The 27,226-nt window shown below is 46.2% G+C and overlaps 1 protein-coding gene across 3 annotated transcripts; it reads right to left on the bottom strand.

Moving 5' to 3' along the window:
* Positions 1-227: 227 nt before the first annotated feature.
* Positions 228-25,094, bottom strand: TIRAP (TIR domain containing adaptor protein). Of its 3 annotated transcripts, XR_010841498.1 has the most exons (7): positions 24,978-25,068; positions 12,923-13,035; positions 12,551-12,709; positions 10,472-11,065; positions 9,017-9,139; positions 2,547-2,754; positions 228-1,358 (listed from the first exon to the last, which is right to left on the bottom strand). XR_010841498.1 is itself a non-coding variant. In XM_067039307.1 (6 exons), exons 5-6 carry the CDS (start codon positions 11,025-11,027, stop codon positions 9,120-9,122), a joined length of 576 nt encoding a protein of 191 aa, XP_066895408.1. In that variant the 5' UTR covers positions 11,028-11,065; positions 11,965-12,266; positions 12,551-12,709; positions 12,923-13,035; positions 24,978-25,066; the 3' UTR covers positions 7,632-9,119. The 3 variants fall into 3 exon arrangements, 2 of the variants coding, with proteins under 2 accessions (XP_058923849.1, XP_066895408.1); XM_067039307.1 differs by lacking the exons at positions 228-1,358; positions 2,547-2,754 and adding an exon at positions 11,965-12,266 and having other exon boundaries at positions 7,632-9,139; positions 24,978-25,066; XM_059067866.2 differs by lacking the exons at positions 228-1,358; positions 2,547-2,754 and having other exon boundaries at positions 7,631-9,139; positions 24,978-25,094.
* Positions 25,095-27,226: the final 2,132 nt, after the last annotated feature.

Below are 27,226 nucleotides of genomic sequence, written 5' to 3'. Positions count from 1 at the left end.
GGAACGCTGATCACTGGGATCCGCCCGGAAAGAGCGTTTTAATTCAAGTTACCTGCCTTTGGTGCCCTGGTGCTAGCCGGCCCGAGTGGAGGCCGGTGCTGAGTGCAGCGAGAAGGCAAGTCCCTGAAGAGTCGGGCTACAGAGGCTGCAGGGGAGAGGGCTGCCCCAGCCTCCCAGGGGCGGGAGCCAAAAGACGCCGTTTGAACTCTGAATGCGTTGACACTTTGGTTGAATGCACATTTTAATCAGAATTACACCCACATTGATTAGAGTGGAAGGGATGTTTCGGAAATAAATCTGTTGAGCCAATCTGTTTCTTGGTCAATTTGTTTTCAGAGAGAGCCCTTAAATCATTTCCATTTTCACCCGTTTTCACTTTACAGAAATGTTTATCGTGTTCAGTTCTCAGTACTTTTTGCTGAAAAGAAAGGTAAGTGAACAGGGACTGAAATACATTTCTAAAACCTCCAGCCTGGAGGCTCCTGCCCCTCTGTATCCACATTACAAAACCGAGCTTGTGTCTGCTTCCCCTAGCCCGCCAGTCTACCCAGCCTGGGTTGTGGTGAAGGAAAGTAGCAAGGCTTTCAAGGTAGGGCCAAGCAAGGAGAGTGGGCAGCTCATGCTCAGAAGATTTGAACTCCCTGATGACTTTCAGGGATGTGATTTTAAAGACAAGATGAGGGAGAGGGTCGCGGGTTGCCTGGTCAGCTCCTGGACTTCTTCTGATTGGTTGGTGGTGATGTAACTAGGTGGTATTTCTGGAGTCAACATCAACCTTCTAGTTCCAGCGAGGGTGGGAGTCTACGCAGTTATGGTCAGCATGCGGTTTGCAGTTAACTTCTTCCACCTGGTGGGGGCTTCAGTCTCTGCAAAATAACTCAGGGATATGGCTCAGGATATTATCTGTAGCCCTGGAGGAGGAACTAAGGGTCCTTGACTTTGTTTTATGGCTAAACTATTATTATTTTTGTCTTGCTTGACTGTTTTCCTTTGTCTCTGCGTTTCCTCACTTCTCTGATTCAACTTGCTCTTTGGAACTCTGGGAAGGCCCAGGAGGCTGAAGGTTTTCTACAAACTTGAGATGGGGGTAGTGCTGGGGTCTGCTCCCAGGAAGGCGTCACAATGTCCTGCTCCATTTCACCCACTTTGACCATGTGTCCACCGCGCTACCAGAGTTGTGATTTGCAGCATGAATATGATTCATCCATCGGAGTTTCTTTTCTTTTTTTTGGCCATGTAAAATGTTTATTTATAATTTCTCTGCAACCTCCCAGTGCTCGAGCACACCCGTCCAGGGACCAATGGCACATCAGCATCATCTCCTGAGAAGTGAGCTCACCCCTGCTGAAACCTGCCAACTGAAAAAAAAAAACGCACAATGTAAAAGTTAAAAGTTATATTTTACTCGGGGACCTTACTGAGGACTACAGCCCGGGAGACGGACTGTCAGGATAGCTCTGAGGAGCTGTTCCAAAACGGTAAGGGAGGAGCCAGGATATATAGGAGTTTTTGCTGAAAAAGAAAAATGTAGTTGAACATCAAAAGGTTACTGCTAGGGGACTTCCCTGTGGGTCCAGTGGGTAAGACTCCACACTCCCAATGCAGGGGGCCCCGGTTCAATCCCTGGTCGGGGAACTAGATCCCGCATGCATGCCACAACTGAGGATCCCCCATGCCACAATGAAGGTCCCACGTGCCACAACTAAGACCCAGAGCAGCCAAAATAAATACATAAATAAATAATATAATTAATTAATTTAAAAAGATTACTGCTAATCACAAAAAAGAGACATCTCAAGTTAATGATTTTAGTGCTTGTCTGTGTATGGGAAAATGCAAGAGTCTGGGCTCCTTGAAATTATTCCTTAGATATGCATCTTAACTCTCTAGGGCTGGTATCTTCTTTTTCTCCATCCTGAATTCCCCTCAGGGTGCACCATGGGATGGCTGCATGGCTGATGGCTTGATGGTGGCAATATGTGTTGTTTACTGAAATGGCAGGTGACATTTTTTTGGTCAGCAAACCATTGGTATTTTCTACTCACCACCCTTACTTTTTAAATTTTTCTTAATTTGGTGGGAGGAAGCATATTGGGTTTTCAAAGCACTGTTGGGTGAGCTTGCACTAGTCCAGTTAAATTTATAGCACTTTCTCTAGCTCCTCTTCCCCATCCCCCCATAAGCATGAGTGACCAGCTGGGCTATTAGCAAGACTGGTTGAAATATGGTAGCTTTGGTGGAAACTTCAGGAGGGTGAAGTCTCTGCTTTCCAGAAAAATAATTGTCACTCAAAGTGAAATTTTTCTTTGAAGTATTTTTTTTTTAAAAAAAGAAAAGAAACAGCTCTCAGCCTTAGTGCCATCTCCTGAGAAACCTCCGCGCCATGAGAGCGAAGTGGAGGGAGAAGCAAAGGCGCAGGCTCAAGCACAAAAGAAGAAAGATGAGGCAGAGGTCCAAGTAAAATCATACACCCATGGAGGCCACAGGAGCAGAAACAAGGGAAGCCAGAGGCCAGGGATGCTGGTAGAAATTGTTGGGCCGCATACCTACTGTCTAGAACTTGTCTCAGTGGATCTGGAACATGTATGCCCATTCTGATTGCCTCGACAACCTTTGCGAGGCCCACCTTGCTCACGTCAAAACGGCCCCTTTTGGTCCTTTGCCCTGGACCTGTGTCATTCTGTACTAGTTCTTTCTGTTCTCAGTTGCGGCTGAATGTAACGTGGACAGTAATCATCTCTTTTGCTGTCTTAGCTGAAGAAAAAAAGGAAAAGAAAAGAAGCATACACTTGGCCCTTGAACAACATGAGTTAGAACTACAGGGTCTACATATACTCAGATTTTTTTTTAATAGTAAATACTGCATTACTACATGAATCCACAGATGCGGGTCCAGAGGGTCAACTGTAGAGTTGTAGCTGGTTTTCTACTGCACAGAGGGTCGGCGCCCTTAAGCCCCACATTGTTGGAGGACCAACTCTATAATTCTAATTAGAATATGCATAAGGTCAGAATTCTACTCATAAGAGGGCCTGGCTCAAGGAAAAGATGAGCTCAGAGGGAGCCTCAGCCCCCAGAGGACCTGCTGGAATCCCAGACAGCAGAGTGTAAGGGACCTTTACAGCAGTAAATCTTCACTTGGCTTCAGAGGCACTTGTCTGTTGATCATTTTTTAGTTCAGCTTGTTTGGAAACATTAGAAGGCTCTGCACTGTCCTATCCAACAGCCATTAGCCTCATGTAACTTTACATTTAAATTAATTAGAATTAAATGAAATTTAAAATTCAGTTCCTCAGTCATACAACCACGTTTCAAGTGCTTGATAGCCACGTCTGGCTCGTATGGCTCGTATCACATTGAACAGCACACATGTGGAACATTTCCATCACCACAGAAAGTTCGACTGGACATTGCTGTATTAGAAGGTTGTTACTGGGAAGCCCTAGTCTATAAGCATCAATCCTTCCATTTTCTTGTGGAATCTCAAAACTTCTCCCTTTTATTTTACTTATTTATTTATTTATTTTAGTTTAAAGAAGGACTAGACACTTCCACTTCAGGTAGTATGACAGACTAGATATTCTAAAAACAATCAGCTAAAAACACCTACCTGAACATTCTGGATGCAAAATTTAAAACATCCCTTTGGTTACATTCCTGCGCTCCCAAGAAAATAAAATTTTCAGAAACAAAAAATATGGGAGCGCAAATCTATAGAATAGTAAGTGGGTATTGAAGCTGAAGTTCTAAGGGTGATGGCTTGTTTCTAGAAATCTAGAGCCTTGGGCTTTATTTTTTAATTTTTTGCGGTACGCGGGCCTCTCTCTGTTGTGGCCTCTCCCGTTGTGGAGCACAGGTTCCGGACGCGCAGGCCCAGCGGCCACGGCTCACGGGCCCAGCCGCTCCGCGGCACGTGGGATGTTCCCGGACCGGGGCACGAACCCGCGTCCCCTGCATCGGCAGGCGGACTCTCAACTGCTGCGCCACCAGGGAAGCCCGAGCCTTGGCCTTTAAAATGTGATGTTTAAGGCACAGATCTGGGCTCATGCAAGCGAGGAGTTGAAAGAGAAAACTTCCCAGAGAGCCAAGATCTCTAAAGGGCCCCCACCTCAATGAAAGGGCCAACTACTTAAAAAGTAAAATAAAAGCTGCCCTACTAAAGGAGACAAGATGTTTAGGAAACTTATCCGCCTCAACATCTGGCTCTCGAGGGGAGAAGGAAGAAAAAAGACAAAAAACCCTGAAAATTTGTAATCACAGGCCAATCTCCATGCAGGTTTAGAATTCAGATTCATACTGCCTACATGATCCGGGAATTCAAACTGAAAAATCTATTTCAGCCAGTCTTGTATTCTTCACTGTTTATGCCAAATTGACTCCAGAAGAAATGAAAAATCGAAACAGATCTATAACTCTTTAAGATACAGAAATTGCAGTTTTAAATCCGCCCCACTCCCCCCCATGCAAAACACGGTAGGTCCAACTGGATTTACAGATTAGTCTACTAAACATTCAAGGAACAATTAATTCCAAGCTTTAACTCATCAATGAATAGAAAAAAGGGACCACTCCCCAATTATTTTAGAAAGCTGATATAACCTTGCTAACAGAGCCAGAAAAGGATAATACAAGAAAGGATAGGGCTTCCCTGGTGGCGCAGTGGTTGAGAGTCCGCCTGCCGATGCAGGAGACACGGGTTCGTGCCCTGGTCCGGGAAGATCCCACATGCTGCGGAGCAACTAAGCCCGTGAGCCATGGCCGCTAGGCCTGCGCGTCCGGAGCCTGTGCTCCGCAACGGGAGAGGCCACAACAGTGAGAGGCCCGCATACCGCAAAAAAAAAAAAAAAAAAAAAAAAAGAAAGGGTAATTACGGGCCAATCTTACATATGGATATAGATGTAAAACCATAAAGAAAATGTTAGCAGTCTGAATCCTGCAATTTAAACAAAGGTAGTAATACATCACGATCAAGATAATTTTACCCCAGGAATATAAGACCAGCTTAACGTTAGAAAATCTAATGTTATTCACTGCATTACCATTTAAAAGGGGGGAAAAAGATCATTTCAGTAGATGTGGAAATTTTAGAATATATTTCAAACCCATTCAACATAAGTAAAACTCATAATCAACTAGAAACAACAGGAAACTTACAGCTTGTTAAAAAAATACGTACCAAACCCAAAATGAACAACAGATACCACATACAATGGTGAAATGTTTGAAGCATTCCCTTTGAAATCATGATTTAGACAAAGTTGTCACTTTCAATATCTTACTGGTGGTCCTAGGCAGCAGAGAAAGACAAGTTTTTGTCTTGTCTTGCAAATTATATGATTGTCTTTATAGAAACCCAACAAAATCTATAGTCTTATAGAATAAATAATTCAGTAGTTTGCTTATATTAAATCAATATGAGGGACATCCCTGGTGGTCCAGTGGTTAAGACTCCACGCTCCCAATGCAGCGGGCCCGGGGTTCAATCCCTGGTTGGGGAACTAGATCCCACATGCATGCCGCAACTAAGAGTTCACATGCCGCAACTAAAAAAAAGATCCCACATGCCGCAACTAAGACCCAGTGCACGTAATGAGAAGCCCGCGCACCACAACGAAGAGCAGCCCTCACTCAGTGCAACTAGCGAAAGCCTGTGCGCAGCAACAAAGACCCAACGCAGGCAAAACCAAATAAATAAATTTATTTTTTAAAAAAATGGCCCGGTGCAGCCAAAATGAATGAATGAATGAATAAATAAAAATATATTTTTTTAAAAAAACCTTCTACAGTAGCAACAGAAAATACGACGTACTAAGTCAAAAAAAATGTGACTGACCAATATGGAAAAGATTTATAAAAGTTTTATTGAAATACATTTAAAGACATGAATAAATGGAGATATGCCATTTTTATTAGGAGAAAGATTCAATATCATTAAAACGTCTATCCTTTCCAAATTAATCTCTCAACCCAATGTGAGTCCAATAAAAATATTAACTGGCCTTTTCCTGGAATCTGACAAACTGAATAAACAATTTATACGAAAGAGTAAAGGAACAGGAAGGGTTGAAGTGATCTTCATGATTAAGAGGAGTGGGAAGAGCTGACAATTTAAGTTATCAAGGTTTACTAACACCAGTAAGTAAGCCACAGTGCCACTGGCACAGGGACACATGAACAGACAAAGGGAGGAGGCTGGAGAACCCAGGAGCAGACCCTCACGTATGACGTATGACGTCACATATGACGTATGACGTATGACAACGTATAACAGCAGTGACATCACAATCAGTGGGGGAAGGAAGGACTAGTCAGTAAATAATGGCTATTCAAATGAAAAAAAAAAAAGTATCTCTAACTTGTAAACCAAGAGCAACAAAAACAAACCCAAACAAAACATCCAGGTGGATTAAAGAACTAAATGTGAAATACTTCCAGAAGAAAATACAGGAGTAGGGAAGATTTCCTAAAGAAGACACATAAAGCACAGACTACAAAGTAACAGATAAAAGTTTTCACATTAAAAAATAAAGCTTCTGTTCTTCAAAAGATATTGTTATATGGTGCTCATTTTTTTTAAACTTCTAATAATTTAGAGAGACATACTTAAATATTTAGAATAAAATAATACCTGCGATTTGCTTCAGAATGATCTTCGGGTGCCTAATGGGTAGGGTTATTATTTATAAAAGCTTATCTCTGAGTTGGTAATTGTTGAAACTGGGTGATACGTATATGGGGATTCATCAAACTTCCTCCTTCCTTTTAGTGTATGATATATATATATATTTTATCAAAAAAGGCAAAAGGAATAAAAGAATATTATGACAGTGGGATACCAGTGTTCATCCACCAGCTTATTAAACACTTAAAAAACTGATAAGTCGGGCTTCCCTGGTGGCGCAGTGGTTGAGAGTCCGCCTGCCGATGCGGGGGGCGCGGGTTCGTGCCCCGGTCCGGGAAGATCCCACATGCCGCGGAGCGGCTGGGCCCGTGAGCCATGGCCGCTGGGCCTGCGCGTCCGGAGCCTGCGCTCCGCAATGGGAGAGGCCACAACAGTGAGAGGCCCGCGTACCACAAAAAAAAAAAAAAAAAAAAACTGATAAGTCTAGGGAATTTCTTGGCAGTCCAGTGGTTAGGACTCGGTGCTCTCACTGCCGGGGCCCGGGTTGAATCCCTGGTCGGCGAACTAAGATCCCACAAGCTGTGCAGCGTGGCAAAAAAATAAAATTTAAAAAATCTGATAATTCTAAATGTTAGCAAGAACACGAAAAAGTGGCAACTCTTATGCACAAATGGCAGGAACATAAATTGCACAACCAATTTGGGAGAAAATTTGGTATCTTCTACCGAAACTGAAGGTGCGCGCTCTTCACTACCCGGCTGTTCCCCATCTAGGTTAAATCCTAGAAAATCTTGCTCTTGGAAACATACACAAGAATAAAAATGCTCACAGGCTCATTGTTTTCAACAGCAAAAAACCTGGAAACAACCAAATGTCCACTTGTAAAAACATGTGCGACTGAATAGTGGTATATTTACATAACGGAATGAAAGTGACTTTACTGCAGCTCCATGAATCAACATGGACACATCTTACAAACATGGCAAAAAAAAAACAACAACGGAATCTGCAGAATATAACACCATTTATGTAAAGTGTTAGACCATGTAAAAGTTAATATATTGTCAGGGATGCATACATATATAATAAATTTCTAGAGAAAAGCTAAGAATGATAAATTCAAAATTCAGAGTAGTGGTTACTTCTGGTGGGAGTGGGGAAGAGAATGTAAGGGTGCAAAGGGAGCAACCTGGGGGTTGTGAGGATTGGCTTCTAAGCTGTGTGTTGAGTACGTGAGTGTACATTGTATTATCCTTTAGTCCTTTTGTATGTAATAAGATAATTTGTAATTAAAAATAAATTTTTTTCACAATATATACAAATAGCGAATCATGTATAGTTAAAACTAATAGGTTATATGTCAATTATATCTCAATTTTATATATATATATATATAGACATATACACATTTTTTTCAGTAAAAGGAGGAGATGTGGTGGGGGAAGTGGGAGAAGAGACACAAAAGTACACATCAGGGGAATCATAAATTCATTTCAGTTTAACAACCAAGTTTTACTGAGAACAGATAAATAAAACTCTGCCTGTCCTACAAGGTAGACAATCATCTGCCAGAAGAAATACGCTGATTCCTGTGAGTGCAGAGGTGCAGGAACTACTGTAAAAGCAGGAGTTCTGGCCAGACGCCTGATGAGGTCCCCATATGTCAGAGCATTGGTGGGTGGGCTCTTGATCCCGGCTAAAGGGTCTGAGCTTTCCTTCTCTTCACCCCACCTGCTCCCTCCCCTCTTCTGTCTATTCGGACTCCTTTCTAGGTGTGAGTCTTTAATGACAGGCCTGCAGTAAAACGAATACAGGACAGTATCTGTTCTGTAGGTGTGCCGAGGGCATCTTCCACGCAACTTTCGGAAGTGAACGGCGCACTGGGAGACGCCGGCGAGAGCGTGAGTGTGAGAGACGCTATACCTGTTGTTCTGTCCTGACACCTGCTCAGGGCTTCCCCAGGCAACTGGGAAAAGCACCCAGCTGAGGCGAGCAGTCCGGGCTTCCAGCTCCCTACTCAGGTGAGTCACCTCTTCAGGAGGAAGGCACCTAGACACCAGCGCCTGATTCCAGGGGAAGAAGACATAGGCACGATATGCCAGGCTTCACGTCCAGCCACACAGGAGGCAACACGTGGGTGATGTCTTGGTATCAGCACTTCCTTCCACCTCCACTTTCTGGCTTCCCCAGGCCTTGCTGGGGGAGTCCCCAGCTCCCTCACAGCCTTCCTGGGGGAGGCCCCAGCTTCTCCAGGCCTCCCTGGGGGAGGCCCCAGCTTCTCCAGGCCTCCCTGGGGGAGGCCCCAGCTTCCCCAGGGCCTTCCTGGGAGCCCACGGTTATGGAGGCCACGGACTATCTGATCCCAGGGTCACATACAACGTGCTGCAAACTTACTCCTTACAACTGGGCACATCTGCTGGAATCCAAGGTCCTAGGCCCTCTCACTGCATTTCCAGCTTTGCTCCAACTGTCTGCATCCGTGTTGATGTAAGAAGTGTCAGCTGAGGGTCTGCAGATCTGAAAGAGACAAAAGAGAATCACATGGCTCGTCACCCTCCTCAACGCCCAGCATCTCTGTTTCCGCGACATGTCCCTGCCTTCGCTACCTTTTAATCTATTTTCCTTCTAAACCCACTGTAGTATAATGCCCCTCCCCGGATACGCTTATGGGAGGCAATTCTTTCCTATTATTTTGTACCTGTTTGCGTTACTAAACCAATACTAAACCAGGGTCCCTCCTGGCATTTTTCCCAGCTCTTGGTGGCCATCTACAACCTGACCTCAGTGAGAGAAACCTAATACTATTAATACTAATAATGATAATAGTGACTTACATTTATCGAGGACTTGAGAATGCGCTAGGCCCGGCCTGTCACAAGTACTTTACGTGTGCCAGGCCGCGTTCTGAATCTACTTAGTGTATATACTTATTTAGGTATAGAGTTTCATTCTCATTTAACCAATGAGAAAACCCAGGCACAGAGCAGTTAAGTAACTTGCCCAAGTGACACAGTTTTTTTCCAGAGAATGCATTCTGAACTACAGGCAGACCTCAGAAATATTGCAGGTTCAGTTCGAGGCCACCACGATAAAGCAGACATTGCAATAAAGTGGGTCACACAAATTTTTTGGCTTCCCAGTGCATATAAAAGTTACGTTTACACTTTTCTGTAGTCTATTAAGTGTGTAATAGCATTATGTTTTTAAAAATAATGTACACGCCTTCACAGAGAACTATATTCAATATCCTATGATAAATCATAATGGAAAAGAATATTTTAAAAAAGAATGTGTAGGGCTTCCCTGGTGGCGCAGTGGTTGAGAATCCGCCTGCCGATGCAGGAGACACGGGTTCGTGCCCTGGTCCGGGAAGATCCCACGTGCCGCGGAGCAGCTAAGCCCGTGAGCCATGGCCGCTAGGCCTGCGCGTCCGGAGCCTGTGCTCCGCAACGGGAGAGGCCACAACAGTGAGAGGCCCGTGTACCGCAAAAAAAAAAAAAAAAAAAAAAGAATGTGTATATCTATATCTATATCCGAATCACTTTGTTGTGCAACAGAAACTAACACAACCTTGTAAATTAACTACAATTCAATAAAAAATTGATTAAAAAAACAATGTACATGCCTTAATTTATAAATATGTTATTACTAAAAAATGCTAATCTTCATCTGACAACGCAGGGTTGCCACAAACCTATTTGTTAAAAAAAAAAAAAAAAAAAGCGCAGCATCTGCTAAGTGCTCTAAACTGAAGCCTGTACTAGGCCACATTGGGTGTCTCCTAAAAGCCCAAGTAGAGCAGGCGCTATGGCTGAAGCCCCTTCCCCTTCTCCCTTCCCCATAACTTACACCGCGTGACAGCCTCCTTGACTTGGCGAAAGCCACCGTCGGGACCCCAGCCGTCCACGAAGTACATGAATCGGAGCTCGGCGGGGTAGGCGGCTCTGCTGAGGCCTGACATCAGGGGGATGGTGCGGCCCTCCGCCCCGGGGGCCTCGCTCAGCGCCTGCAGCATCTGGTACCTGCACCACGGGTCCCGGAGGAAGCCCGGCGTGATAAGCAGCACGCGACAGTGGCTGTTGCTCAGCGCCTGGCACAGCTCGGACACTATGGCGCCGCCGGGGGTTGCGTCGCGAAGCTGCAAGAAGCAGCGCAGGCCGGCATCGCTGCCTTCTAGGTAGGAGACCAGCTCCTGGGCGGCCGCCAGGTCCTCCTCGCTGTGACACACGCACACATCATAGTCCTTGCTCCAGCGGGCGCGGCTGCTGCTACTGCTGCCGTGGGCGCCCAAGGGTGTCGGTGGCGGGGTGGGAGACACCTCTGAGCTGGGGCCCACGGGTGGGGGCCTGTCCGAGGAGCTCGGCTGTGAAACGTCGCCGAGGGTGCTTTCTGGGGAGACGGGCATCTTTGTGGGCTTTCTCGACAGGGCCTGCCTGAACCAGTCTGCGGGGAAGAAGCACTGCTCAGGCCTGGAGTTTGCAGCAGGGGTCTCCTGGCGACCCCCCAGAGAGGAGCCACCGCGGGGGAGGAGGTCAGCCCATCGCCCCTGTCCACCTTCTTCTCACAACTGCTGCTCTGCTACTGTGTACATCCCTCAGGACTTGCCCCAAAGTTTCCCTTCTCTTGAAAGGTTTCGGGAATACATAAAGACTCTGGCAGTTTTATAAGTCGGCAGGGATGTAATGCCAGCCGGTCCTACCGTACTGCATATTCTGAAGTTGCTAATAGATCTTAAAAGTTCTCATCCAAGAAGAAAATTAATCTGTAACTGTGTATGGTGATGGATGTTAACTAGACTTATTGTGATGATCATTTCACAATGTATACGAATGTTGCAGCACTATGCTGCAAACCTGAAACTAAGAGAATGTTGTGTATCAATTATACCTCAATAAGTTTTTGTAAAGCTTTTGGTATAACAACAATATGAGGGGAAAAAAAAGAAAGAACGAAAGGGAGGGAGGGAGGGAGGAAGGAAGGAAGGAAGGAAGGAAGAAAAGAACTCTGGCTGTTTCACCAGCCTGACTGGGAAAGATGGCTTTGTCTCCTCCAGGCCCTTCCATTGCTGGTACCCACCCCTAGCCTACCCTAACCAGAACTTCCCACAAGCCGACTGGTCAACCATCTGAGTCAGTAAGTAGAGCTACGTTAAGCTGGTAAAGATCAATTAGTCCCCAAACCCACTTTCAGCATTGAGGGGCGGTGGACTTAGATGAAGGGGCTACCCATTATGGGAGGGAGATAGGCAGGGATTGGCATCTGTTTGGCCCTGAGAAATACTAGCTTTTTGCTAAATGGGTAAAGCGGATATGTGGAAGAGGACCACTCCCTGCCCAGAGTACCTGAAGACCTTAGACCTGAGTGATCCGGGACCACACTTTGGAGCGGGGCACACAGATTTGATTGTGGACCTGCTACTTGCTTTCTAGACGACCATAAGCAAGTCAGTCTATGTCTCCACTTCCTCTTCTGTAAAATGGGTTCATCTTAGTCGTTGTTGAAGATCAGCAGAGCTAACGCAGTGCCTGGCATATTGTGAGAACTCCAGATGGTTTCAGCTCAGCTTCCCCAGCTTTTGATCAGGACAGAAAGTGTGGTGTCCTGGAGGTTGATTTGTTTTTTTCTCTCTGCTTGGCTCCTACCTCTGAATGGTTCAGGGCGATTTAGATAAAAAGAGACACCCTGTGAAGCACCCAGCACAGTGGTTTCCAGGCTGGGGAGACTAGCTGAGCACACCTGGGAAACCTGTGAGCCAAAAGGACGGAAGGCTCCCTGCTGCACACCCCCTCGCTCCCCACAGGGCCTCTGGGCACTGAGGTCAAGGCAGGAACGCCCCCACGCCCACCCCGTCAGCCTCCCTGCGTCTCTCCAGGGCCTGTGTTTGGGGGCCAGGCAGCCTCCTGGAATTAGGAGTCTGTGTCCACTCACCAGCCATTTTGCCCAGAGGCTTCTTGGACCTGGAACGAGGAGTTGGCAAGGAAGTTGATGATGCCATAGTGGTGGGGTCCAAACTAACCCCATGAGATCAGGCATTGGTAAAGTGGGAGAAGGGAGGGGATCCAGTCTCGATCTCATCCAACAGCCATCCTACAAGAGACAGAGGGAAAGCATCGCAAAAGCTGTACTTAACCTTACTCCCAGTCCCAGTGGGTGGGCTCTGGCATTTCTTTCTCTCCTGGTGCCTGACAGAGGCTCAGTCTCTAAATCAGTCCTTCATCCCTTAGGGGATTAAGGACAGACACCACGAGGATCAGGGCTGGTTGCTAGCTGACCCCCCATCTGTGTAGCCATCAGACTTACAGAGTATGAGCTCAGCATGGCCAGCAGAGTGACCGTTCTCTGTGCCACCTGGCCAGGGTTGCATTCGGGAGCTGGGGAAGGGCGGCTGGCAGGCAGCTCGTCGTAAGAACTTCCTGTGTAAATGCCGAAATCAGAGAAGAAGGTCTGTTACTATTTGGACAAATAATTATGTATCAAGGTAGACAGATGTTGAGCAGTAGAGAGAGAGCACATGTAAGAAACCTTGGGGGAGTTTTCCTCCAGGTCTGCCTTCCCCTGAATAACTCCCTCCCTCCATGCACCCACCCTCCCTCCCCCCACTCCCTCCCTCCCTCTCTCCCTCTCTCCCTCCCTCCCTCAGCTGTACATAGTGGTAAAGGCTGCAGACTCTGCAGGCAGAGGTCCTAGATCTCATCTCTTATGAACTGTGGCCTCTGGTAAACTACTTTACTCTTGCTAAACTTCAGCTTTTTTTAAAATTTTAATTTATTTTATTTATTTATTTTTGGCTGCATTGGGTCCTCGTTGCTTGCTGCACGCTGGTTTTGTCTAGTTGTGGTGAGCGGAGGCTGCTCTTTGTTGCGGTGCACGGGCTTCTCATCGCGGTGGCTTCTCTTGTTGCCGAGCACGGGCTCTAGGGCGCGTGGGCTTCAGTAGTTGTAGCACGCGGGCTCAGGAGTTGTGGCTCACAGGCTCTAGAGCGCAGGCTCAGTAGTTGTGGCACACAGGCTTAGTTGCTCCGCGGCATGTGGGATCTTCCCGGACCAGGGCTCGAACTCGTGTCCCCTGCATTGGCAGGCGGATTCTTAACCACTGCGCCACCAGGGAAACCCTAAACTTTAGCTTTTCCATCTGTGAAATGGAAATAATACTACAGCCTGCTCAGCATTACTGTGAAGATTACATGAGATGATTTATGTAAAATGCATGGCATAGAATGTTCAGAAAATAGTGTGGGTTAGTATGTATTTAAAATAATCTAGATATTGGAGGGATCTATTCAATGTTATTCCAAATTCCGGAAGGTTTTTGGTTTGTTTTTCTTTTGGGGGGGTGGGGGAGAGAAGGGACTGTCAAACGGCATCTAAATTTATATGGAAATGCAAAGGACCATTAGACGGGCAACTCGCCATGGCCACGTTCTCTTCCCACCACAATGACCTGATGTTCCTGATGGTGGAGGCTCCTTCTGCCTATAGGTTTCTGGGAGGACATACTGCATGGAGCAGAGGCCACCCTGACCCAACATGGAGCCACTGTGTTCTAGTGGCTTCTGAAGATGAAGGGCTGGTGGAGAACTTGGTTCTAGAGCAAGGACTGCTTTCTCACTATTTGATGGATCTACAGAGGTCAAAAGAAACCCCGCCCCCCCACCCGGGAACTCACAGAGGAATGGCTTGTCTGAATAGACGTGCTGAGATAAGAGTTTTCATAAAACACAGACCTACTAGAGCATGGACTTGAGGATACGGGGAGGGGGGAGGGTAAGCTGAGACGAAGTGAGAGAGTGGCATGGACATATATACACTGCCAAACGTAGAACAGATAGCTAGTGGGAAGCAGCTGCAAGGCATAGGGAGATCAGCTCGGTGCTTTGTGACCACCTAGAGGGGTGGGATAGGGAGGGTGGGAGGGAGACGCAAGAGGGAGGAGATATGGAAACGTGTATATGTATAACTGATTCACTTTGTTATACAGCAGAAACTAACACACCATTGTAAAGCAATTATACTCCAATAAAGATGTTAAAAAAAAAGAGTTTTCAAAACTTAAAGAATGTCCTTCAATGTTGGACAAAAATGCTTCATTCTGCTAAATGCTGAACACCCTTATGCCAAGCTGATGAAGAGAAGACAAGAGATACTGATGATTCATGAAAATCTATCAAAGTTCAAAAAAAAGGAGAACTTCAGCTGCAGCAGCAGGGGGTGCGGGGGTGGGTGCGGGAGCAGAGGGAGCTGTTGAGACGGGCTGGGGGCCAGAAGTACATTTGAAAGAGCAAAGCAGGGAGCTGCTAAGCGGGCCAGAAAGACATGAAAAGGGGAACATTAACAAGGACATGCGTTTCTTTTCCTACCTAATATTCTTTGGATTTCAGCCCCTAAGTGGTGAGACTGAGGCAGTGCCTGATAACCACTGTTAGGTTTTGAAATCATTTTCCTGGTCAGGAGTCGCTGGTTTTTTTGTTTGTTTGTTTGGTTGGTTTTTAAAACATCTTTATTGGAGTATAATTGCTTTACAATGGTGTGTTAGTTTCTCCTTTACAACAAAGTGAATCAGTTATACATATACATATGCTCCCATAACTCTTCCCTCTTGCGTCTCCCTCCCTCCCACCCTCCCTATCCCACCCCTCTAGGTGGTCACAAACCACCGAGCTGATCTCCCTGTGCTATGCGGCAGCTTCCCACCAGCTATCTAACTTACATAGTGTGTATATGTCCACGGCACTCTCTCACTTTGTCACAGCTTACCCTTCCCCCTCCCCATGTCCTCAAGTCCATGCTCTAGTAGGTCTGTGTTTTATTCCAGTCCTACCCCTAGGCTCTTCATGACATTTTTTTTTCTTAGATTCCATATATATGTGTTAGTGTACGGTATTTGCTTTTCTCTTTCTGACTTACTTCACTCTGTATGACAGACTCCAGGTCCATCCACCTCACTACAAATAACTCAGTTTCATTTATTTTCATGGCTGAGTAATATTCCATTGTATATATGTGCCACATCTTCTTTATCCATTCATCTGTTGATGGACACTTAGGTTGCTTCCATGTCCTGGCTATTGTAAATACAGCTGCAGTGAACATTTTGGTACATGACTCTTTCAACCATTCAAGATGTTCTTTCCCTCCCTACCCCGCCCCCAGCAGTAGACACAATGTTACTTGCTTTTTATATTATTTAAATCTTTTTTTCAATTGTATTTTAATTTGAAAATTCATTATTTGACCTTGATACACTTACAAACTGGAGAATCATTTGATATTTTTAATGACAGCCTAAAGGTTCAAAATTAACCTAACACTTTACTTAACAGATGTAGATAGGTCTAAGTTTCAGTTTCTCATTTTATCAAATGATGTGCCCTTTTGGCGATACACGCTGATTTGGGGAAGCTGCCTTTTTTCATTTCTTGTTTAAGAAGAAATCCAATTGCCTAACAGCCACTGGAAGTAGATTGGTATAAGCCCTAGTGACTGATGTTATGGAAAAGTTCAAACACAGGAAACGGCATCTTTGAAAAAGGATAACTGAGCAAGAATGCAGATCAGTTCCGTTAACTGTATACGCTGTCTACTTCCTAGAGTCTAAAACCATACTGCATTTTCCTTGTTACTTTTTCAGTTCTGTACAGCTGAGGCTGTGGAGCAATCACATTCAAATATGCTTTAATCTTTACAAGATTTAGTAGCAGTCGATATCGAGATACGGTCGAGATATGGGAGACATAGTTGTCAGGCAGGTGAGAAGATAATGAACCCGGGCTTCCCTGGTGGCGCAGTGGTTGAGAGTCCGCCTGCCGATGCAGAGGACACGGGTTCGTGCCCCGGTCCGGGAGGATCCCACATGCCGCGGAGCGGCTGGGCCCGTGAGCCGTGGCCGCTGAGCCTGCGCGTCCAGAGCCTGTGCTCCGCAACGGGAGAGGCCACAACAGTGAGAGGCCCGTGGACCGCAAAAAAAAAAAAAAAAAAAAAAAAGAAGATAATGAACCCAAATCTCCAACTGGAAGGTCTCATCCTTCACTCTGTCCATTCTCTGATTTGTTATGTAGTCACTTTTCCCTGTGCTTTTAAAACATTCATCAAGTAGAGTGATATAGACCTAAATACCCACTTTGTAGATAATTACAAAGACTTGATAGAAGATTAGTAAGGAGCTTCTTCAAAAGAAAAAAAAAAGCAGTAGCCTCTTACCATCAGTGTTTGTAGAATGCTTTTTCAATATTACATGAAGGAACTTCATATGTGAGGTAAATACTGTAAAGTTTCACTGTATAAAATCCAAAGTGTATTAAGTATTATTCAATATCTAACTGGTCTCCAATATCTATTATATAGGGAATGTTCTAAAACCTAGGAAGGCATATGATTGTGTATCTTATATAATTCGTGTCACATTTCTGTTAAGCTGGAATCACTGTGTGTGGTAGACAGCACAGTGGTCCCCAAAGACATCCACATCCTAATCTTCAGAACCAGTGAAAATAAGCTACCTTACTTGGCAGAAGCTGACTCTGCAGATGTGATTAAGGGTCTGGAGATGGGAAGATTAGGCTGGATTATCCAGGTGGGCCAGATGTAATCTCAAAGGTCTTAGAAAAGGAAGACAGGAGGGTCAGAGTGAGAGAAGAGATGTGACAACAGAAGCAGAGGTGGCTGTAGCGTGGGGCTGTGAGCAAGGAAGGTGGCAGCCTCTAGAAGCCGGAAAAGCCAAGGACCTGGATTCCTCCCTAGAGCCTCCAGAAGGGATGCAGCCCCGCTGATCCACTTCAGACTGTGACTGCCACAACTATAAGATAATCAGTGTGTGTGGTATGAATGCACTACGTTTGTGCTACTTTATTACAAAAGCAATGGGAGGGCTTCCCTGGTGGCGCAGTGGTTGAGAGTCCGCCTGCCGATGCAGGAGACACGGGTTCGTGCCCCGGTCCGGGAGGATCCCACGTGCCGCGGAGCAACTAAGCCCGTGAGCCATGGCCGCTAGGCCTGTGCGTCCGGAGCCTGTGCTCCGCAATGGGAGAGGCCACGACAGTGAGAGGCCCGCGTACTGCAAAAAAAAAAAAAAGCAATGGGAAACTACTACACTATGTTTGATTGTATGTGAGGCGAATGAATGGGGAAAGCATTGAATCTGAGGGCTATAAACTGGTCTGCTTGGGACTTCCCTGGCGGTCCAGCAGTTGAGGCTCTGCGCTTCCACTGCAGGGTGGGGCGCGGATTGGATTCCTGGTCTGGGAACTAAGATCCCTGCGTGTCACGTGGTGTGGCCAGAAAGTAAACAAACAAAAAACTGGTCTGCTTAAAGATTTAAATTGTTTGAGGGAGTTTTTCACTTCTTTGATGGATAAATTATTATCTACTCTTCATGTGATTTTTGACTTTAAGAACACTGGTTTCAAAGGCTCCAACACTGGCTTCTCAAACACTTGCTGAAACACTTGTCAGGGCAGGATGCGTTAGAACTTGCAGGACAATGTCCCTTAAAGTGCTGCAATTAATTGTTAATAGCTAGAGAGGCACAATACAGTGTTTCTGAGGAGTTACGGACTGTGGTAGACAGACCCTAAGGTGGCCCCGTGTTCATTCCTGAGAGAGTGGGCAGGACCCATGACTTCTTACCAGTAGAATATGGCAAAGGTTGTAGTATGTCACTCACATGACTGTGTTATTCTGTAGGGTGTGTGTGTTTGCATATGTATATAAATGCATATACACACCATATATATAGCAACAATCATGTGTGTGTATATGTGTATATACATACAATACATACATATGGTATGTATATTTGCTATATAAGATGTGTATATATAAATATAACATATACATGAATATTATGTACATATGCACGTATGTGCATGGGTGTGGGTGTGGGTGTAAAAATTCATCTTAGCAGACTGGAGAGAGACGCCCTTGCTGACTTGGAAGAATTTCCCATGTCATGAGAGGGCAAAGTGTCAAGGAACTTCAGGCTGCCTCAAGAAGCCAAGAGTGGTGTCCAGCTGATGGCCAGCAAGAAAGCAGACCTCAGTCCTACAACTTCAAGGAGGTGAATTCTGCCAACAAACAACAACCTGAGGGGGCTTAGTAGTGGGTCTTTTCCCATTTGCATCTCTGATGGCACCGCAGCCCTAGCTAACACTTGGAGTGTGGCCGGGTGAGACTCAGCCAAGCCTTTCATGGGCCCTTGACCCACAGAAACTATGAGATAACAAATAGGTGTTGGTTTAAGTTGCTAAATTTGTAGTAATTTGTCATGCAGCACAGAAAATGAATACAGGGACCAACCAAAATGATGGGTTAAAATGACAGTTCCCGGGCCCCATCCCAAATCTACTGAATCAAATCTCTGGGTGTAAGACTTGGGAATGTGAATTTTAAACAAGTACCCCAGGAATTCCCTGGCGGTCCAGTGGTTAGGACTCAGCTGTCTCACTGCCGGGGCCCTGGGTTTGATCCCAGGTTGGGGAACTAAGATCCTACGAGCCACGCAGTGCGTTACAAAAAACAAAACAAACCCCAAAAACCACAAACACCAAAACACAAGTACCCCAGGATTCTGATGTAACTAAGGATTGATCTAGTGGGCTGCAGCCGTGGCTCCTAAACTCAGCTGTATATCATCATCACCTAGAGAGCTTTTAAAAATAGAGCGGCCCCTGGAAATTCTTATTCAACAGTTCAGAAGTAGGGCCCCCAAATCTGTATTTTTTAAGGGCTCTCCAGGTAATTCTGACACAAGGAACCACTCGTCTCGATTTATATAAGCAGTGGAATAATTGAAAATTGCCTGGCAAATCTTGGGATTTGATTTTGTGAAATAAATTTCAAACTACTAATTTTTCTATAAAGTCAGATTTAAGATGGGACTCGAGCAGGTAGAAAGCTGAAGTCTTATAACCTGTATTAAATTAAATCATTTTGCTGAATTTTTGCTAAATATATAACAAAGTACCTATGCTTTCAGCACTACATTTTGTAAATTTTGAAGACTTTTAAACATGTCAAAAATTTCAAATATATGTGTGAGTGTATGTATGTGTATATAAAAGCACCCACTACTTTATCTTTATTTAATTATTTTGGCCGCGAGGCTTGCAGGATCTCAGTCCCCCGACCAGGAATCACGCCCCAGTCACGGCAGTGACAGTGCTGAATCTTAACCACTAGGCCACTAGGGAACTCCCTGAATTTAATTATATATCAAAAGTATTGTTACTTTGGTTGTTAAAATCTAAAACCTTAGCTGTATTTTAGTCACATAGGAATATATCTTACTGACCAAACACGGAATGTGAAGCATTTTAATTAGTGTTGCTGTATTTTGCAAAATGTAGGAAATTGGTCTTTGGAAAACAGTTCCTTAGTTTTAAAAAACTGCCTTAGTTTTGAAACTATGTCACATGCATACTAAAAGTCATTTTAAACTGAAATGGTGTGAACTTATTTTTGTATTTACTTTGCTGTAGGTCTCAAGTAAATACGCAGGCATTGAATGTAAGATAGATTGTGCCAGCAATGAATTTAATAACGGATACAGTTTACAAATTATGCCTTTATATACATTAGTTCTCCTTTTTTTTTTTTTTTTTTTTTTGCGGTACGCGGGCCTCTCACTGTTGTGGCCTCTCCCGTTGCGGAGCACAGGTTCCGGACACGCAGGCTCAGCGGCCGTGGCTCACGGGCCCAGCCGCTCCGCAGCACGTGGGATCCTCCCGGACCCGGGCAGGAACCCGTGTCCCCTGCATCGGCAGGCGGATTCTCAACCACTGCACCACCAGGGAAGCCCTATACAGTTTTTAAGTTTTGCCTATGAAGTGAAGGGAAGATGTAACATCATAGTATAAACAGAAAACAAGATTTACTGGTTTTTTTGTTTGTTTTTCTTTTTCCGGAGATTTGAGTACGTTTACAACACTTTTAACTAAATAGGCTGACTACAAAATAGGTTGACTATCACACGTAATTACTTATTACTTATACCATCCCAAGTTAAAGCGCAACGATTACGTCACATGCTTAAAAATTTAACAGAAGACTGGCATTATTTTCCAAAGAATCATGTCAGAGAACATGAATTGTAGGAACTGATTCATGAATAGTTGTCTTATTAGAGTAAATGAATCAGCAATGTTTGGCTTTAAGAGTCTGTTCCCTAATTTTTTATAATATCTTCATTTTTCATTAGCAAATATTTCATTAATATCTAATTCTGTTCATATTTAACCATAACCAGACAGAAAGTCTTAGTAATGTCTGGGGACCAAAGAAAGATGAAAATTTGCAATCTGTATCTTCCTAACAGAGAATAATGTCAAATAACTTAAAAGCATATTGTTCAGAAGTATTTACCAGAAGGAAATAATAGTAACTCTAGGCTATACAAGTCTATATTCTTATTGGAATACCTGCATTATTACTGCTATTTGTGCTATTTTGAAACCAGACATTTTATTATTTTCACTGGGCCTTTCTTCTTTGTTAAAATCTACCTTCAACTTGGTTTCTTAGTAAAATTTATCAATATCAGTAAGGCAGATAAGAGATATCTATTAAGTAAATGCCAAATATAATGAAAATATATTACAAAAGATTCATATTAAACTGAATTGTTTGGGTTTCAAAAATAGAAATTAAAACATTCTACTCTAAATTAGAAAAATAGTCTTGATTTCAATGGATAGTACAACTATCCATTGTACAAAAGTTGCCAAAATCTGATGATTTTCTCGTATTTCTGCTATTATCACTTCTGTTCATGATCTTCGTTATGTTTTCTCTGTCTCAGTGAATTACACACTACCCGTTCACTTGCCTTATCTACATACCTAGGAATCATCTTTGACTGCCACTCTCCTCTACATCTCCTGTCGGTTATATCTATTCAATATTAAATAGTTCAGGGCTTCCCTGGTGGCGCAGTGGTTGAGAATCCGCCTGCCGATGCAGGGGACACGGGTTCGTGCCCCGGTCCGGGAAGATCCCACGTGCCGCGGAGCGGCTGGGCCCGTGAGCCGTGGCCGCTGAGCCTGTGCATCCGGAGCCTGTGCTCCGCAACAGGAGAGGCCACAACAGTGAGAGGCCCGCGTACCACAAAAAAAAAAAAAAGAAAGAAAGAAAATAGTTCAGACCACCATAGACTGTCACCTGGGTGACTTCAGTTTACTAACTCATTTTCCCATCTCTGATCACATCATTCTGTGGCTTAATATCAATGTTTTCTCCTTGCTTTTAAAGCCCAAGTTCCTTATAATGACTTACCAAGCTCTTAAATATATGGTCCCTGGTTACCTTCCCAGCCTCACAGTCTTTTGATCACTCTTTTTTTCCACTCCGTACTCTCTAGCTTATATCTTCAGGCATACAGAACGATCAGTGATATTTGTGCACAAGGACAAACAGAGTAATGGAAGAATAGGATGTCCAGAAACAGACCCACATCTATACAGTCTGCTGGTTTATGACAAAGCTGACACTGCAGTGCAGTGGGGAAAGGTGGTCTCTTTACTAGATGGTGCTGGGTCAATTTAGACAGCCTTGTGGGAAAAATGAATCTTGACCCATATATCCCACCATGCCAAAAAAGTAATTTCAAATGGATAGTAGATATATGTGAGGATAACAATAAAGCTTTTAGAAGAAAATATAGGAGATTATTTTCCTGACTTTGATTATTTTCCTGATTTTTAAAAATTGAGATATAATTGACATATAACATTATATTAGTTTCAGGTGAACAACACAATGATTCGATTTATGTATGTATTTAGAAATGACCATCACAAAAAGTCTAGTTAGCATCCACTGCCATGCATAATTACAAAATTTTTTTTTCTTGTCCTCAGGACTTTTAAGTACTACTGTCTTAGCAACTTTCAAAATATACAATACAGTATTATTAACCATGGTCACCATGTTGTGAACATTACATTCCCAGGACTTATTTATTTTATAGTTTAGTTTCTAACTAGAAGTTTATACCTTTTGACCACCTTCACCCATTTCGCCCACTCCGTACCCCCCAGGATAGGCAACAATTTTTTTAAAAAAAACTGAACATAAATAATAGAACCATAAGGGGAAAAATGATAAACTGGACAACATTGAAATGAAGAACTTCTGTTCTTCAAAAGACATCATTACGGGCTTCCCTGGTGGCGCAATGGTTGAGAGTCCGCCTGCCAATGCAGGGGACACGGGTTCGTGCCCCGGTCCGGGAAGATCCCACACGCCGCGGAGCGGCTGGGCCCGTGAGCCACGGCCGCTGAGCCTCCACGTCCGGAGCCTGTGCTCCGCAACGGGAGAGGCCACGGCGGTGAGAGGCCCGCGTTAACGCAAAAACAAACAAACAAACAAGACATCATTAGGACAGTGAAAGGCAATCTCCTGAGAGAGAGATATATTAAAAATACATATCCAATATGTCTCATATCCAGAATATTTAAGAACTCTTACAAACTGGTAAGAAAAAGAGAGACAACCTATTGGAAAAATCGGCACAAGAATTGAACAGACACGTCACAAAAGGATATCCAAACGTCCAACAGATGTGTGAAAAGATGCACAGTTCATTAGTCACCAGAGGAATGCAAATTAAAACCTCAACGCAACCCCACTTCCCACTCACTCAGCAGAATGGCTACAATGAAAAGGACAGACAATATCAAGTATTGGTAAGCATGTGGAGAAACAGGAACTCATATACTTCCTGTGCGAGTGCAAATTGGTAGGAGGACTTTGAAAAACTGTCTGGCCCTATATTCCACTTCTAGGAATGTACCCAACAGCAGTGCTAACATATGCTCACCAAAAGACAAACATACGAATGCCTCAGCAGCACTATTTACAGTAACCCCAAGCTGGAAACAACCGTATCCATCAATCCTAGTATCTGGTAGAATGTAGAAATAAATTGTGGTCTATCCATATAGTGAAAAACTACACGTCACTGAGAATAAATGAACGAGTGCTAAATGCAACAGGGTTCAATCTATATATTGAGTAAAAAAACACCATACACAAAAGTACATAAGTATGATCCCAAGTATCCAAAATTCAAAACCAAATAAAACTATTTTATGATGTTAGAGACCAGGATAGCAGTTACCCACGGGTGAAAGTAGTGATTGGAAGTGGGCATAAGAGGGCATCTGAGGAGTTCCCTGGCGGCCTAGGGGTTAGGATTGCAGGCTTTCACTACTGGGTGCCAGGGTTCAATCCCTGGTCGGGGCCTGAGATCCCACGAGTTGTTTGGCGCGGTGAAAAAAACTCTGGAGTGCGAGTAATGTTTTATTTATTCTGGGTGCAGGCTGCACAGGAATGTCACTGCGTGACACTGGGAAAGCTGTACACTTAAGATCTGTGCACTTTTCTGTGTGGAGGTTGTATTTCCTTCTTATTTTTTGCGGTACGCGGGCCTCTCACTGCTGTGGCCTCTCCCGTTGCGGAGCACAGGCTCCGGACGCGCAGGCGCAGCGGCCATGGCTCACGGGCCCAGCCGCTCCGCGGCACGTGGGATCCTCCCAGACCCGGGCACGAACCCGTGTCCCCGGCATCTGCAGGCGGACTCTCAACCACTGCGCCACCAGGGAAGCCCTGTATTTCCATTTTTTTTAAAGGTTTTAAAAATAACTAGATGTGACTTCCTCTGACAATGGGTCATTCCTGACCCTCCGTGGCCCCTGGGTTAGATGCATCAGCTTGGGGAGTGTGTGCTCCATCCTCCCCTCTCTTAGCTGCCCTTGTCAGCGTGTGTGTGGTTCCTAGTGTCCCCAGGTAGAGGACGAGGCCTGACTCTGTCCTGTGCGGTGCTGTCACGCGATGCCCAGCCCATCGTAGAGTTTCGTGAAATGACTGCGGAAGGGATAGCTCCGTAGTCCTGTAACCCTAAGAAAAGCCCTGTTCTTGCTGAAACACGGTCACAAAGGCCATCAGAAGAGCAGAGAGAGAGGATGCGACAGAGCAGAGGAGGAGGCGAGAGCCTGGAAGAAAAAGAATCTACAGTTCAAGACCGAAGCCACCTGAACCATGCAGGCTCCTCAAGCTCAAGGAGGGCTCCCTGCACGAGCTTCTTGGCGACAGGGAAAGTGACAGCTCTCTCCGAGGCCCTTTTCACCCGTTTCCGCTTTGTGGGTGCTACGAGCGGCCAGGTGAAGGGGCTCAGAGGGGACGGCGGTGAACCGGCCAGAGGTGCCGCAGGGAGGGGGCAAGTCCGGGACCGGGGACCGCGCCGCTAACAGGGCCGAACGCGGGGGTCCACTGCCCGCGGGAGTCCTGCCGGCCCAGACGCCTGCCCGCCCCGCCCGCGGGGCCCCGCCGCGCCCGCGCCCTCCCGCGCCTCCCCGAGAGCTCACCTGCGCCCGGGTGCGCGGGGCGCTGCCTCGGTGCGGCCGGTGCGGGGCGCGGGCTCCGGCGCCCGGCGGGCCGCTCGCCCACGGGAAGTGCAACCGGCCGCCCGCTGCCCCGGAAGCGCCGAGGCTCCCGGCCCGCGGCTCCTCCTCCGCCCGCCGCTCCCACGCCCCGAGCCCGGCCCGAGGGGGCGGCGGCCCGGTCCTCCGCCCCCGGTTCGCCTGGCTCGCAGGGAGGTTCGTGGGCATCTGCGCAGCTAGGGACCGGGCGGAAGCTTGGAGATGAGTCTTTGCTCCCGAGTTCCCCGAAACCCACCAGGAGAACCTGCAGCCTCGGCTGTGTTCTCTGTCGCGGACACGGAAAGAAACCCCTTACTTTATTCATTGAGTCTTCTCGACGCCTTGCCAGGGAAGCGTTATACCTTTTTTCTTTTTAGGCAAGTGAGGAAGATGATGCCGGACTTTTCCGATGGCCACACACAGTCAGTGGTGAGGCGGAGAGGCCGGCGGCCGTGGCAGCCGTGAGGGCAGCCCCCGGGGCCGGGGCGCCTGGCACGCTGCCCTGAAGTCATGGCCCAGCGCACGGCCGGCCGGGCACGGCTCTGCGGGCACTAACGCCCGGCCGAGTGTGACGGGCAAACGGTGGCGAGGCCTGGCTTAGACCGAGTGAAGGAACTCCTTAGCGTCCTCGGGATGTGAGCAGTGTGGAGCACCCAGGCGGGGAGGTAGCACCTGGCATTTCCCAAGCTGGTTTCACTCCAGAGGGAATGTCAGTATCTTTCTGAGCAGTGTTCCTCGCATGCCGGTTTGGGAAACACGCCTACTGCCGTGCAGGTGAAATGCTGGAGCGTGGAGGTGGTTTAATAGGGCCGATCTAAGATGCATGATCTCCCTTCCAATCTGATTTCCTGCTTTTTCTCACCAGCCAGCCCAAAGGACTTACTGCTACTCCTGGGAGGGAGTGTGGTGTAAGGCCCTACGGCGGAGCTCAGGAGGCAGATGGCTGGGGTTCATATCCAGGGCGCATCACGTTAGAGGTGAGACCTTGGGGAAATGCGGCGCCCCGAGGTTCACTGTTGTCATGGAAATTATGATAGTGTTGTGGGAAGGAGTAGCTGAGATGGAGCCTGTCAGACAGCTAGCCTAGTGGCCCGGTGCTCAGAGTAAAAGGGTTCCTTTTACTCTGCATGGAGTATACCTCTGTTTTCCCTGCCCTGTGCCTGGTGTCCGAGGTCCCCTCCACCCAAGGTGTCCTCCCTTTGCCCAGCTCTGCTCTTCAGAAACCCCCGTCTTCTGACAAGGGTCATTTTTGCAGCTTCTGCCCTTCCTACCTTCTTCCCAGAAATCCCCTCTAGGACCTTAAGGTATTTGGAACTTGTGCTCAAGCAGCTTACCTCTGTTAGAGTGAAAATTCCCTGAGGCCAGGGATCGATCTGGCTCCAGTGGAAGCAAAGGACGAGCATATAGGACAAGCATAGGACAGCCAAGGTCGGTGCTGGGGCAAAGGTGAAGGCTAGGTCCCAGTGTCCCTTGCACAGGGAAGACAGGTGCAAGGGTAGGTGCTGTCCTGTAGCCTGAATAAAGCCCTGTGGGAGTGCAGAGGGTTCATTATCGTCTTCCTAACAGGCGCAGCATTTGTTGTCCTGGAGGAAGCAGCTTCCGGGGAAGGAGCCAGATGAAGGCCTTTTTCCTCCAGACCAGTAGGTAGGGGCGTCTGTGCTGAAGGAAGGGTGAGTGGATACTGGGCACCAAAGGAGGCTGCCTTACAGGGTTAACACGGATGCTGGGTTTAGCCAGCCTCATCCTGGCCCCTGGCCCCTGGCAAGTTCCTTCCTCTCTTTCAGCGTGAGTTCATGGAGTTCATTCCGCATTCAGGTGGCTCTTCCTCTTTTGCTCACCTAACTAGTCCTGGTGCTTCCCCACCCATCCTCACCCCCCCACAACTTGGGCATCTACTGTTCCCTCCCTGGGAGCATATCTGCCCTCTTCTCCCTCCCTCACCCAACTGATGATCGGGAGGTCCACCTCCATCTTTTATGTTTCATTCTTCTCCCCACGGGCCACTTTGGGAGGGAGTGGGCACTTTACTAGCTGTCTCTACTCCCACTCACTTCTCCCTCTGAACAAGTATCCGCACTCAACCCCACTGGGTGCATTTCTCCCTGGGGCTGCCCTCCGTAAGGTCCCCACGGACCCTCTTGGTACTGAATCCAGCCCTCATGTGTGTGTTTATACCACTGACCCTTCCTCCCAGG

The sequence above is a fragment of the Kogia breviceps genome, chromosome 7 (genome assembly GCF_026419965.1).
Source record: "Kogia breviceps isolate mKogBre1 chromosome 7, mKogBre1 haplotype 1, whole genome shotgun sequence".
Classification (NCBI taxonomy): domain Eukaryota; kingdom Metazoa; phylum Chordata; class Mammalia; order Artiodactyla; family Physeteridae; genus Kogia; species Kogia breviceps.
This window is presented reverse-complemented; position numbering and strand designations above follow the sequence as displayed.

Bases quoted from the DNA above. Each gene is read 5' to 3' on its own strand.
- TIRAP (XM_059067866.2), bottom strand. From the start codon at position 12,617: ATGGCATCATCAACTTCCTTGCCAACTCCTCGTTCCAGGTCCAAGAAG. The intron at 11,066-12,550 runs GTGAGTGGACAC...TCTTCCCCGCAG, and splicing joins GCCTCTGGGCAAAATGGCTG to ACTGGTTCAGGCAGGCCCTG. The intron at 9,140-10,471 runs GTAAGTTATGGG...TGTCTCTTTCAG, and splicing joins CAAGGAGGCTGTCACGCGGT to ATCTGCAGACCCTCAGCTGA.